At 38.1% G+C, this 13836-nt stretch overlaps 1 protein-coding gene across 2 annotated transcripts; it reads right to left on the reverse strand.

The window, feature by feature from the left end:
* Positions 1–3253: 3253 nt before the first annotated feature.
* Positions 3254–10743, reverse strand: slc39a1 (solute carrier family 39 member 1). 2 transcript variants are annotated; one of them, XM_053635434.1, is made up of 5 exons: positions 10458–10743; positions 9960–10097; positions 8644–8768; positions 7299–7601; positions 3254–5616 (listed from the first exon to the last, which is right to left on the reverse strand). In XM_053635434.1, the coding sequence occupies exons 2-5, from the start codon at positions 10072–10074 to the stop codon at positions 5263–5265; spliced, it is 897 nt and encodes a 298-aa protein (XP_053491409.1). In that variant the 5' UTR covers positions 10075–10097; positions 10458–10743; the 3' UTR covers positions 3254–5262. The 2 variants fall into 2 exon arrangements, with proteins under 2 accessions (XP_053491409.1, XP_053491408.1); XM_053635433.1 differs by lacking the exon at positions 10458–10743 and having other exon boundaries at positions 9960–10439.
* Between the last annotated feature and the right edge of the window lie 3093 nt (positions 10744–13836).

Here is a 13836-nt window from a genome sequence, read left to right on the forward strand (position 1 = left end):
GTTTCTTTGATGCTCCTACAACAGTAGAGTAGTATAGTGCTTAGTGTAGCACAGTAATTCAGACACAGACATCATACCACTAAAAAAATCCCATTAAATAGACACTTTTATTAAGTGTCATGGTGGCATAAATATGATTGATAGATAAAGGGATGTACATTAGTGATCCCTACATCACTAAGTCTGTCCCTGTGGTTTTCTGTGTGACAGGCAGAGATACTGTCCACTATACGAATTAATATACTAGTAAACACAATGTGGGTATCTCTCAGCTTTTCATAATAAACTAACATAGCTAGTTCAGTATATCATTAGATATTGCCATATAAACACCAGAAAGACGTGGCACCAGGCAAACCAGTTCTCTTCAGCATACACTCTGCCATTTTATGAACAATGTCAATATTAGCAGTACAAATCTTGGATCTGAGAGTCACAGGTAAAAGACATCATGCCTTACCTTAGCCAGAAGGAAGCACAAAGCCCTTTCTATCCAGAGTGAGAAATGAGGCAGAGATGGGCTGGGGGATGTTGGGGCACTCAGTGAAGGGGGCTACGGAGGGGCTGGGCTGAAAAGAGATGCATGATATGCTTTATTTAATTTACATACTAAACCATGTGTGCATGCTTACAGTAGCTGAAAATTAATCTCTTTGAAGCCAATAATATACACTCAGGTCATGTTAATAAGAACGCCTGTATACCTGTACGTTCATGCAATTGTCCAATCATGTGGCAGCTGTGCAATGAATAATATCAAGCAGATACAGGTCCAGAGTTTCAGTTAATCTTCATATCAAACATCAGAATGGGGGAAAATGGGATCTTAGTGACTTTGACCATGGCATGGTTGCTGATGCCAGATGTGCTGCTGATATCCTGGGATTTTCGTGCACAACAGTCTTTAGACTTTACACAGAATGGTGTGTGTGTGTGTGTGTGTGTGTGTGTGTGTGTGTGTGTGACAAGACAAGAAGGCTATGGTAACTCAAATAACCACTCTTTACAAATGTCGTGAGCAGAAAAGCAGCTCCGAACACACACCTTGCTGAACCTTGAAGCGGATGGGCTACAACAATAGAAGACCACATCAGGTTCCACGCCTGTCAGCCATTTACCATTCTGAGTTAATATGATTGGACTGAGCTGAAGCCCTTGACCTGTATATGCATGATTTTATGCGTCATCCTCATTGTTCATTGTTTCATTTTTCAGGCTGAGACAGAACAGTGAGTCATAGGTCATTTCAACAGAAATACCTCAGATCTCAAATAACACTTCTATTTACTTCCTGCTGCCGGATATTCGATTCAATTCACTTCCATTTTATTTGTATAGCACTTTTAACAAAGCAGCTTTACAGAAATAAATACATTCAGGGTATAAATCTTAAATATATGAATACATCCTTAATAATCAAGCTAGAGGTGACGGTGGCAAGGAAAAACTCCCTGAGACGATATGAGGAAGAAACCTTCAGAGGAACCAGACTCAAAAGGGAACTTTTTTTTTTCAGAACATCCTCATCTGTATGACACTGGATAGTACGATTTTAAATAATTCCCTTCTATAACTGTGTACCACATGGTCAAATAGTGCAATTGTGTAAGCAGGAAATTCATTAGAGTTTTCACATGAAGTCTGTTTTGAACGTCTCCACTGTTCACTTATGGAGACTTGAGTGCAAAACTCAAAACTAAAGACATCATAGAAATTGTAGTCCTAAGCCAACATAGCTGCTCGTATGAATTGTGGTCCAAAGCCATCTTCTAAAGTTTTTTTTTTTTGTCTTCCATGTATAGCCCCTGTTCTTCGTGATTCATCTTGTCAACCACTGTATACTATACACAATGGTTTAAAACCTCCATCAACACTGCTGTGCCTGATACACTCATATAACACTCCTTATCATATCAGTGTCCATGTATATAATAAATGGACAGTGGTGGTCTCTTTACATTGTTATATTGGGTAGAGGGTGGCCTACGAATTGTGTATAGCGACGGATGAGCTATAATCAGTAATGATATGCCTACAAAGAGCACCTACACACAACATGGCCAGACCTAATATACCAGCAACTCCAGGTATACTGGCTTGTTTGTGTTCCTTGTGAAATCTTGTATGACTTTCAGATTCCAAATATGGATCAAGACTACCATAAATATTATTGTAACTCATAAATACACTCAGTGAATGCATCTTACAGATTTTGGCTCCCATCTGTTAGACCACCTCACAAATTCAGAAAAGACTAGGCAACAATAGTGAATACAGTAGGTTGCATATTCTTAATGCTAAACTACTGAAAAGAAGAGATGCTCATTTAATTATTTTAGACTGGAGTCAGTAATGAGACCTCAGTCCCAATCAGGAACAGTGACTCAGCACTTTAAACCCAACACTGCCACCTAGTCATCGGAGTGGTGATGTCTCACTGCTGATAGATTTGGTGTGTCACTCTAAGGCTTTTTACACTTGAAATAGTTAACTTGGGGTCATTCTAAACCCAGAGTAAACGAAATCCTGGGTTATGTCTTTTCACGTTTCATACTGCTCATACTTTACCCGGGGTTAACAATTAACTCTGGATATAAATAATCTGATGTTTCACATTGTACATTCCTAAACCCTGGGTTAACGTTCTTATTTGCATATTTGTGATGTCAATGACCACGAGGCACACACTGTTCAATTTCTGATTGGGTGTCCGTTGCTAAGCATCTAGCCATAACATTCGAACACCACATCGTTTCACACTGTACATGTTTGGCACCACAATGCAGGGATAACGCTGCCTCGGCACATTGGCTTCATAAGCCTGGGTAAAAATCAGTGCTAACTCCACTTCTAAACTACAAGTATGAAACGTTCCTCTACCTGGGGGTTAGAGCGACGAACGACGATAATAATAATAATAATAATAATAATGAGTCTTTATTTGTCACATATACATTACAGCACAGTGAAATTCTTTTCTTTGTATACCCCAGTAAGCCAGGAAGCTGGGGTCAGAGCACAGGGTCAGCCATGATACAGCACCCCTGGAGCAGAGAGAGTTAAGGGTCTTGCTCAAGGGCCCAACAGTGGCAGCCTGGCAGTGCCGGGGCCTGCACCCCGACCTTCTGATCAGTAACCCAGAGCCTTAACTGCCAAGCCACCACTGCCCCCCTTTCTTATTCTTTTTAATAAACCCGGGCTTAGGTGCAGTGTGAAAAGCCTTTCTGTGTCTATTCTGTGATATTTCTGGGCACCTTTTTTTAAAATATTTATTTATTTATTTTATACACAGTGTGTTCAAAAGCAAGAAATACATAATGAGAATAAATACCATTCACTCGCCACATCTCTCACCACAGTGGATTTATTGATCATGTTTGGCACAAAAACTTTTCCCATCTATCACCTCAGTGATATAGCAACAGGTTTACAGCAACCTTTTACACCTTAACAGTCTTGTCTGTTTCTCACCTTGAGATTCTGAACTCAATGGACTTAATACAACAGCACAATATAAACAGCTTGAAGCTACAACTTAAAGAGCGTCAAACTATTCAGTCTTAACAGTGTTCTTATGAAGCAGTCTTTAAGAATTCAAGTTCTTGATCAAATTTATAAAAACACGTCAGTTATTCTAACCCTCGGGTATTTGCACAAACATTGTCAGTAGATATGTGTCAGTATTATATATATATATATATATATATATATATATATATATATATATATATATATATATATATATATATATATATATCATTCTGCATATATTCTTGCATATATTCTTATTCTCATCAGCACAGCGCTGATGAAATCTCGATTCAGATTTGTCAGACGGTGTTGATTAAAATTCTATAACAGCAGCTCTGACAATCATCAGAGGCAAATCAGGGGGTTATATTCATTAATATAAATGTCATTCTAATAATGTTATAATTTGTTATTATTTCGATAGTAACAACTAACACAAGGACTTGTATCATGGATGCTGCACATAACCAGATTACAAAAACATGTATAATTGTTGATATAGTGACGTTTTCTCAATGGAGATGTTTATTTAGCTTTTAGTAAGGAGTACCCAGTGTCAGTGCTTTCAGATATAAAGCTGTTACTTTAAGTTTTCCAACACGGGACAGTGTTTAGGATTGAGAATTTTCTCAGCATCATGACAAGCTGTTTTTCTGTCTTATTAACATCAAAAGGAAAAGAAAAGATTTAAAAAGGGTACGGGAAGGGGAACAGGAACTAACATGTTTCAGGGACGTACCACAACATTAAATGTCAGTAAAGTTTAAACGAATAAAAAGTACAACACGTCATCCTTTAACATATAGGAAATTGTTAGCGATGTCAAATTGCTGAGGTGGAAGAAGAAAAAAAACATTTGATGTTACTGAAAAAATAATCGTCTTCGGGGTCGGAACGTTAATGCTACGCATTGGGCCACATCACACCTCCTTAACGTCAATTATTTTCCTAGAAAGAAAATACCCCATTGTGTCTTATTCCTTACATGATCACATAGAACTGTGTATTATATTATCATGATGCTAAATTGGACTGTCCACCATCTTTTTCCAACTTTCGTAGAGCACATTTTTGTCCAAAATGTCCAAAACCTTATAGATTAAGTCAGTTATTCTTATGCTGCTGTCCAAATGGGACACATTTTATGTCATGACTGCAAACACTGTTGAAAAAAAGCTGCCTACCAAGGAGGCCTTTTCAGGTTTGGAATGCAGGGATGTCATATTCCTGTAATATTTCACAATCGAAATATTTTGCATGAATAGTGCAATAACCAGTAATCGGCCCAAAAATGTCTGATTGACAATTAAAAGAAATAATACTTGAAAGTAATTAAAATCATCTTGAATCTCTTTAGGTTTTTAAGACCTACTTTTCAAATAGATGATAAAATAAAATCCTGAAGTGGAAGTAAAAACGGTTCGGTGTATGAAACTTAGAAACATCGGACTCAAATCCTGAAAAGTCGGTTGACATTTAAATGACGTTTGCTAAAAACGAATAATTAAATCCTTCCTTTTTCAATATAACTGCTGAGTGTGCACATTTGTATAGCTCTTGCTTACCGTGTTACTGTAACATACACAGCTCAAGTTAAAGCAGGTCTATTTCCAAATATCAGTGCATTGGAAATAATGAAAATAATAAAATATAAATCTTAATTTGTTAGTCAGTTAAAAATGAAGTCCTAAATGTCCCATATAAATCCCTGTGAAATCCCTCGTACGTTTCTTAGTCCATGAAGCACAGAAAGGCCATGAGAGAGAAGCCGATTAAGATGAAGAGCACTTTGAGGAGCTGTCGTCCCGGAGAGTTGAGCTCGTGAGGGAGGATCTCCAGAAATGTGATGTAAACGAATGTTCCTGCTGCCAGGCCTTCCAGCACAGCCTGGACTAACGCCCCCATCTGTAGCTGAGCTTCACTCACCCCGATGCCGATAGCGATGCCCAGTGGCGACATTACGGAAAAAACAAGGATGTAGATGATGAGCCACATGGGCCGGACGGCGCTCTGGATCAGCTTTATCGAGAGGCTGAAGACGATGATGCTCTTGTGGATCCAAATGGCGATGCAGATCTCCAATACCTTAGAGGAGAAAAAAAAATTAAGATAAGCATGTTTGCCTTTTCAGCAACCGATGTAACGTGACATGAGTGGTACTGCTACAAAATACCTGACAAAAAGACAAGCAGGGTAAAAATACACATCGGACACAGGATCAAGCTGCAAGAGTGAAACGCTTTTACTTCACCCAACAAGTTCCTGAATTTCCACAGGTCAATACAAGATCTTTTTTTTTTTTTTTTTTAAAGAGTGTGGAGCAGTAACTATGGTTACATGCTGTTCGAACAGAAAAAAAATCAAGCCAGCACCATTCAATGCTTATACAAGTTCCTAATTTGTTAGCTATGCCAATTTGCCAATTTTAGGGTTGAAAACTTAAAAGCAATTTTTTTTATGGTGATGAATAATAAAATTGTTAATAAAACTGCTGTAAATCTATTAACCTAGTCAAATACCATCCTTTTACTTTGTGCAATTGCCACATTGCAATATGTCAGTATATAACATGTCAGTTTGATAATCTAGGCTCCGGAAGCTTGCCACACGATGACACTGAAAATCCTACAGCAAGAGAGAAATGATCATCATCATAGCAGTACATAAAGCCTACGAATAAAGTGAATTAGTGTGTTTAGTGTTTTTACCCTAATCATCAGCACATATCCATCTTCCATACTGCTTATCCTACACAGGATCTATCCCAGAGAACTCAGGCACTAGGCAGGGGTCACCCTAGATGGTGTGCCAATCTATCAAAGGTCATAATCACACACTACGGACAATTTAGAAATGCCAATCAGCCTACAATGCATGTCTTTGGACTGTTGAAGGAAACTGGAGTCCCCAGAGGAAACCCCTGAAGCACAAGGAGAACATGCAAGCTCCACACAAACAAGGCGGAGGCAAAATTCTAACCCCCAACCCTGGAGGTCTGAGGCAAATGTCCTAACCGCTAAACAACCATGCTGCCCTCATCAGTACATATTTTACGTTATTCTTAAAAATCAGCTACAAGGTGGACTGCAATTATTATTTTTTTTGTTCAGATCTAAACGCTTCATAACGTTGAAAGAAATTCAGCTCAAGCTCTTGTTTATCACCCAACTAATCAGATTGCAGCTCAGAGGGCAAGTGAACACAAGTGGAAAGCTGAGTGTCAGTGGACATATCGGTCTTACACAAGCGACTCGGTCTCTTGAATTTCTGATTCCAAAGCCAAAGATAAGGCAAGCAGTCCAGTGTTCACCATAGTGACAGAATGTGGTGTCTGCATCGAAAATATATTCTCATGCTAGTACAAAAATGTCAGGATCTTAGAATACTATCAAACTAATAATATTCAAAATGCTAGAGGGAAAAAAACTAGAATATATAAAATAAAAGCCACACACACAGCCTCAGAAATTTCATTATTAAACATCTCATCTAACGGATTTCTTGCTCAACCAAAATACTCTATTTTCTAAAATTAAAGAATGGTACATTAAAACACAGGATTTTGGGGCAAATTTTCAGTGGGTCTTATATTTTGGAATAACTTGTCCTGAATATAAACTATCATGACATGACATACAGGAATGTTTTTGAAATACATGAGTGTTGAACTCTTTTTGTGCACCTCCCTGGCCATGCAGGACTCATACATGTTTGACACCTGCTGTAAAAAAAATAATAAAAATCAGCATTCAGTACAAAATCTTTACCTTAGTGTCAGTCGTTTGCAAGCCGATGGCCAAACCCTCGAACACAGAGTGCAGCGAAAGAGACAGGAAGAGCATGAATGAGCGGAAGGATGAATGCGCCTGCAGGTCCACGTGGACATGGTGGCCGCTACTCTCCACGTCATTTACGGGGCGGTGTGTGTGAGAGTGGCTGTGACCTGCAGAAGGGAGCAGAGGAGCCAATTCCTCATTCCCTTGTCCATTACAGCTGATGACCAGCCTCTCGAGGATGAGAACGATGAAGAAGCCACATGCTATGATGAACTCGGCCAGAGGATAGTCGATCTAGTGAGATTAGAAGAATTCGTTTGGGGTTTAACCTTCTTCTTATGTTCTTTAGTATGAAATTATTTTACTGTACGTTGCTCGAATACATATATTTTATGTAGTGTGTTTATTGTATTTTATTTACTATACACATTATGAATATATAAATAAATTATGTAAAAGACTGAAGACAGTTACTGCTGTAAGTATGAACTTTGTGTCCTGTCAAGCAAGTAGTTGGTAAATAAACAAATACAGAATTTTTGATGGCTAACTCAGAAGTTAGTTTTTTATATTTGTTTAAAAAATGACATTACAAAAACCAATACTCCGTTTTGATAAAATGGACAGAAACTGACTTTTGCCTTAATCAATATAGGCTACTCATTCTGTTTGTCATACTATAAGTGAGGAATTTACTTTTAATTTAATTTAACTTTTTAAATACACACTATGGTTTTTTTCCCTGTAACTTGCATAGAAAGATATAAAAGAGTTGACACTTTCTATGAGGAAAACAACATTTGGTCAATTTTGTAATCACTTAATATCGGCTTCAAACACCATTCAGATGTTATACCCAGCAAACAGGGTACGTCCCCCGGATGTTGCGAACATCCACTTAGGTCCGCATTTGGTCCGGTTCATAACGTTCACTGGCAGATGTTCCGAGGACGTCAGAATCATAACGTAAAGCATAACATTACTGAATGTGTTCATTTCAGTGAAAGTCCCCTAAGCTTCCCGAATGGCAGCTGGACGTCCTGGGAACGTCCCCTTCAACATCCGTAGGACGTCAAGGGGACCCTACACATGGATGTTCGGGGGACGTTCGTAGAGGCCATTTAGGGGACGTCCTGGGGACCTTTTTTTGTCAGCTGGGTAGATCATTCAAAATGACTGGATTTCCTGATTAAAATGATATGGACAAATTATACGTGTATTTATTCTGTAAAACTGTTACACAGGACCAAAAAGCAGAACTCTCCATTCAATCAGGATAGGGTGTTTTTCAGTCCCTGATAGGAACAACGATCATGCTGACCCTGAGCAAACTCACATCTGTGTCTTGTAGTTGTGCACTTATATCAGACAGATAATCTGGGATAATGTCCAAGAGACAGGCAGCAAGGAACACTCCTCCGGCAAAGCAGCTGATTAAACTCACTATTATCCTGTGGGTTTCTGGAAAAGAGATGCAAAACAACAAGAGTCACAGGTATTGATTAGGAAAGTTGCTGATACTCAGTGAGTGATAAAGGAGCTGTGTGTCTTTGCTCCTGCATTAGTTACTTATAATCAAACTTCTACGAGGACGTAATGATATCTGGAAAACACAAGAGGAAAAATGAAAGTTTAAAGCAAGCATTCTGTGAACTAAAGACGCAAGCACTAATGCTAGGTCATGATATTATATGGGAGGCTAAAATCTGTGTGATGAAGAAACTATGAAACTATAAGCAATGCATTATACCACAACGTCTCATTAATGGCATATTATGAACGATGTGTAATTTGATTGGAAAGAGTGTGCTTAGTGCATCTACTTTTACTTTCTCCTCCAAATGCATTTTGTGGAAAAAAAAATTACAACTGATTAAATAACCTACCTCATTCACACTCATTACACCTGTGACTGTATTTAAAGTTCACCTATTATGGTTTTGAAACATACCTAATGTTGTATTAAAGGTCTCATACAATACATTTAAGTGCATGCATGGTTGAAAACACTTTAATGTGCTCATAATTTAAAGTGCAGCATTACCCCCCAGTGTCACAAACGACTCATACAATAATTTGTTCTTAAGGATTCATTCGAAACTCCTCCTGTCAGAGAGCATACTCTGCTCTGATTGGTCCCCCCCCCCCCCCCATAAAGGGTTTAAAGGTCACTCAGCATACATTTGTTTCAGATCATGACCTTTCACATCTACAAAAACAAGTTTCTTGTGAACCGAGAAAGAAATGCACTCATCAGCATAGTATGATCATGTGACTGGTGAGTGTTGAGTGGATTATGTCTATAAGGTCAATACAAGACTGAAAGCAGGTCTGCAAGATAAAGAGACCATTCAAGAACAAACAGCACTGACTTAAGCTTAGAAAGGAATTTCCCTATTATCGATTCATTGCAGTCAGTGGACCAGAGACAGAGGCAAGGGTTTTTCTGCTAACCTTCATTAATCTATCCACTGATAAACAATGTGTAAAGCACTCATAATGATCAAAGATCCTGCAGACATAATCGTGTATTACAGTGATGATCAACTGGTGTAGATTTGATTCACAGTTCAGGACATACTTTCCATACTCAGCTCAACACATGCTGTAGACGAGCTCATTTCAACACAAGGAATGAAATCATAAACTTACCTGTTCCACTCGTTACTCGGAAAAATTTCATCCGAACAGGAATGAACCCAAAAAACAGAGTAAGAACCAACAAGCCAACCAGGGCGGAAATTTTAACCACTAATAAATACTCCATCTGGAAATGTATCTCAGTGCCACCTAGATGTAAACAAACACAGTAGAACTACACTGTTTAAAACAAAATAACTATTTAAAAAACGATTTCTCAAACGTTAGCCAGTCGTCTGGCATCGGGACATCTTTATAAATATCAACAGTCTATATGTGTCGTAAAAAATATATAAAATAATTTAAAAGCAGGCTAACAGCTCATATTATTCAGTTTCTCTAAACTGACACCAAGTCCATGTTGTCGGCAGGATTCTCTTTGGCTCCGCCCCGTGACGTAACATATTTGCATATTACACTTCCTTCTTCCGCTTTCTGTGGCGCTATGGTAACTCACGTACTAAATAGTAGGACTAGTACAATAAGTAAGCCAATTTTTTTTTTGTCTACCTTCAAATTATTTGCGCGTTTTACATATTCGTTTGTGTCGAGCATCATTCAAAGTTTTAGAGAGTGATTTGGATTCAGCACTTGAGTGAATTACACCCCAGAATGTGGATCCATACTCATACTCGTTACATACGCACTTCACAGTAATAGTTTCTACACACGCAGTTCCGGACTTGTCCAGAAAGGGGGGGGGGGGATTCCGCCACCGAGGCACATGACAAGTCTTGTGATCACGATCATGTGTTTTAGAAGAAGGAGGAGGAGGATGAAGAGAAGAAAAAGAAGAAGAAGGAGGAGGATGGGGAGAAGACGAAGAAGAAGAAGGAGGATGGGGAGAAGAAGAAGAAGAAGAAGAAGAAGGAGGATGGGGAGAAGAAGAAGAAGGAGGATGGGGAGAAGAAGAAGAAGGGGGAGGATGAGGAGAAGAAGAAGAAGGGGGAGGATGAGGAGAAGAAGAAGGAGGCGGCTTTATTAGTCACATACACATTACAGCACAGTGAATTTCTTTTCTAAAGTCTTAATCAGAAATGCTGTAGAGCAAAGATGCCTTCCAAAAAATTAAATGAAATGTTTGTACTTTTAAAAAATAATACCATAAAGAGCAGTAAACAGTAGTAAATGAAACAAAGTCAATATTTGGTGTGACAAAAAAAAAAAAAAAGGCAGTCTATGCTACAGTTTGCGCAGTTATATAAGGAAATGAGCTGTAAGTTTTATTGAGCATCTTGCAGAACCAGACACGGTTCTTCTGGAGAATTTGACTGTTGCACTTGCTTCATATTTTTGCAGCAAAACCCAGCAGCCTTCATTGTGTTTATTGTCTGAAAAGTGGTGTCTTACATGTAATATGCTGCTTTCTTTAATGACATACAAACATTTTTCTGTAACATTTAAATTTTGTGCTAGAAAACTAATGTTTGGGAATCTAAAATGTTTTTTGTGCTGACTTGATAATGTAGAAGTCATAAAATAAAAATCTGTAACAAAGTTTGTACTAAAAAAATAAATAGGGTTCCTAAGACTTTTGCACATTACTGTATATTAGTAATTAAAGTGCCACCCACTTATAAATGACAAAGCTTCATTAACATACTTAAACCTGATGAATATAACAATAAATTTCAGATGAATAGCGCTTTTAATCAATCTAAAGAATTAATTGGTAAATAAATTAATGTCACCAGTAATTTCCTGAAGTGAACAAAACATTGCTCATGTACTAACTTCACACCTAGAGGTGGTTTAGTGTAACCAGCATGTTTTTAGGAGATGAAAACAACTGAGAACCTGAAGGAAACCCAAACCACCATGGCACGAACATGCAAGACTCCTTACAGACAGTATTCCAAACTCAGGATTGAACTATGATGACAGTAGGACCTGGTGCACCACCATGCCACCTAAAAGACATTGTTATTGGAACAAGATAAAGTTCTGGTCTGCCTGACCCTTGTTTAGTGGCCCCTTTATCCATATAGGCGCATTTTATCACCGTAAGACCACCACTATGGTAGACCACAGCAGTGCCACTGACATTGCATTTTAGCGTGTACTAATTTTTGGTACAAATATCTTACATGCCACTTTATTAAACACACCTACCTTGTTGGTTCACCTTGAAGTAGAGTTAGAGACTATTTACTAGAGCCGATTTTTTCCATGTTCAATTTGTGTTTCTTATCCTGGTTGGTTCTGCTGTTAATGGTCCACCACCAAAATATTATTTGATCAGTGGTTGTTCTATGGTAGTCCCTTTCCAGCAATGGAAGGAATAGAGGTGTCTGAGCCCAACAGATTGGCTGCAATCCATAATCTACAAAGTGACCTATGGTGTACCTGATAAAAGTGAACTTTTAAAGTTTCTATGTAGAAGCATAAAATAGAGGGTTTTCCTTTCAGGTAGGCAGAAGCTAGAACCATTAACTATCCAAAGGATACTTGAGAAACCCTTTTTCTAAAAGTGTAGATGTCCAGTAAACATCTAGGAGCTTTTCTTTTTTAAAAACATCTTTTTGGTCCCTGAGTTGGATTGTAGGTTACAGATTACTAAATACTACAACAATACACCTTTTTTCACACTCCAAGTCAGGTTTGTCCATATTATAAGTCCAAGCTTCTGGAAGTTAGGGAAAATACAGGGAGAGTAAAGTTTCTCATTTAATATTCTTGCTGCCAACTGAGCCCCACGCCGCTGAGTGAGCGCCGCTCCCCAAGGTATCAATAATATAAGAGGAAGTTATTGTTCCACTGGGGGTGACACTGACAGAATTAAAAGGCTTTGTGGGGAGCCTGCACTAGTCCTTTCACTGCTTCCACTCAGGTTTCCACTGTTGCAGACAGAGCTCAGACAGGAGAGAGATGATTATGTGTGTTAGTGAAGGGCCTGATTGTGTACTGCTGGAGAGTTTTTGTTTTATGACAGCTGCAGGAGACCTTCTGGCACTCGTGTACGGAAAGGAGTATGCTCAAGGACATTGTACAAAGTAATATCCTGTAATGGGATATTAGGATATGTCTGACAAATAACAAAAAACATTCTCAGGTATTCATGACAATTCAGATTCAGATACTGTGCTTTAGTTTTGCTCTTGCCTAAGTAAAGTATTTGCTAATAAATTACATTTTTGGACAGGCAAAAAAAACAGAAAAGATTTTCAGGGAGTAAGATTATCATAATTAAGTAATCTAAGCTTTATTTGAACATTTAAAAAAATGGCTTTATTTTATTGTCATTAAACAGTAAATGTGTATAGCATGTTTTTGATTGAATCCTTTCCTTGTGAACTAAAAAGAAGCAAACTGCTATTGGTGAGACATGTTACAGTGTTTTAACATGACACTGAGATGACTCTGAGTTTCATAGTATTCATACTTATAACTGCTGCGCTCACAAGTCTGCAAGTCACATGGAATGTCACTTATGACAAGCACAATAATGCCCTCAAGCCATTCACTTGGTATGCCTGCCAGCTGGCACATGCTCAAATGATGGTGCTGAAACCTGAAGCTCTGGCTGAAGCGCCAATTGAGCTGAAGGAAGAACAGATCGAAAAAGTGACACTTTCTGGCAGAACAGAAGAGAGGGAAAGCAGGAGACAGAGGAAGACTGACAGAAAGGAGATTTTCTCTTGTATTTAAGGATTGTTTTCAAATATATGAATCATTTTTGCATTTTCTTATGAATCTAATCTGCATTTTACCCCCCCCTGAAGACTAATGGAGGGAACAGATTATGACCGTATGTAAGTATGGCCAAAACTCTGTTAATTTAAATTGCATATGTTTATGAATTAAATTAAAAAAAATAAAGAGTTAAGATTATAAATACATCAACAATTATTGTACATTTTTAATTTTACATTTTGTTTTAATCCATCAG

This window comes from Ictalurus furcatus, chromosome 10 (assembly GCF_023375685.1).
Source record: "Ictalurus furcatus strain D&B chromosome 10, Billie_1.0, whole genome shotgun sequence".
Lineage (NCBI taxonomy): Eukaryota > Metazoa > Chordata > Actinopteri > Siluriformes > Ictaluridae > Ictalurus > Ictalurus furcatus.

Excerpts from the sequence above, each read along its gene's own strand:
- slc39a1 (XM_053635434.1), bottom strand. The coding sequence starts at position 10,074 with ATGGAGTATTTATTAGTGGTTAAAATTTCCGCCCTGGTTGGCTTGTTG. Across the intron at positions 8,769-9,959 it reads CCGAGTAACGAGTGGAACAG|AAACCCACAGGATAATAGTG; the intron begins GTAAGTTTATGA and ends TCTCTTTTCCAG. Across the intron at positions 7,602-8,643 it reads CACAACTACAAGACACAGAT|ATCGACTATCCTCTGGCCGA; the intron begins GTGAGTTTGCTC and ends TAATCTCACTAG.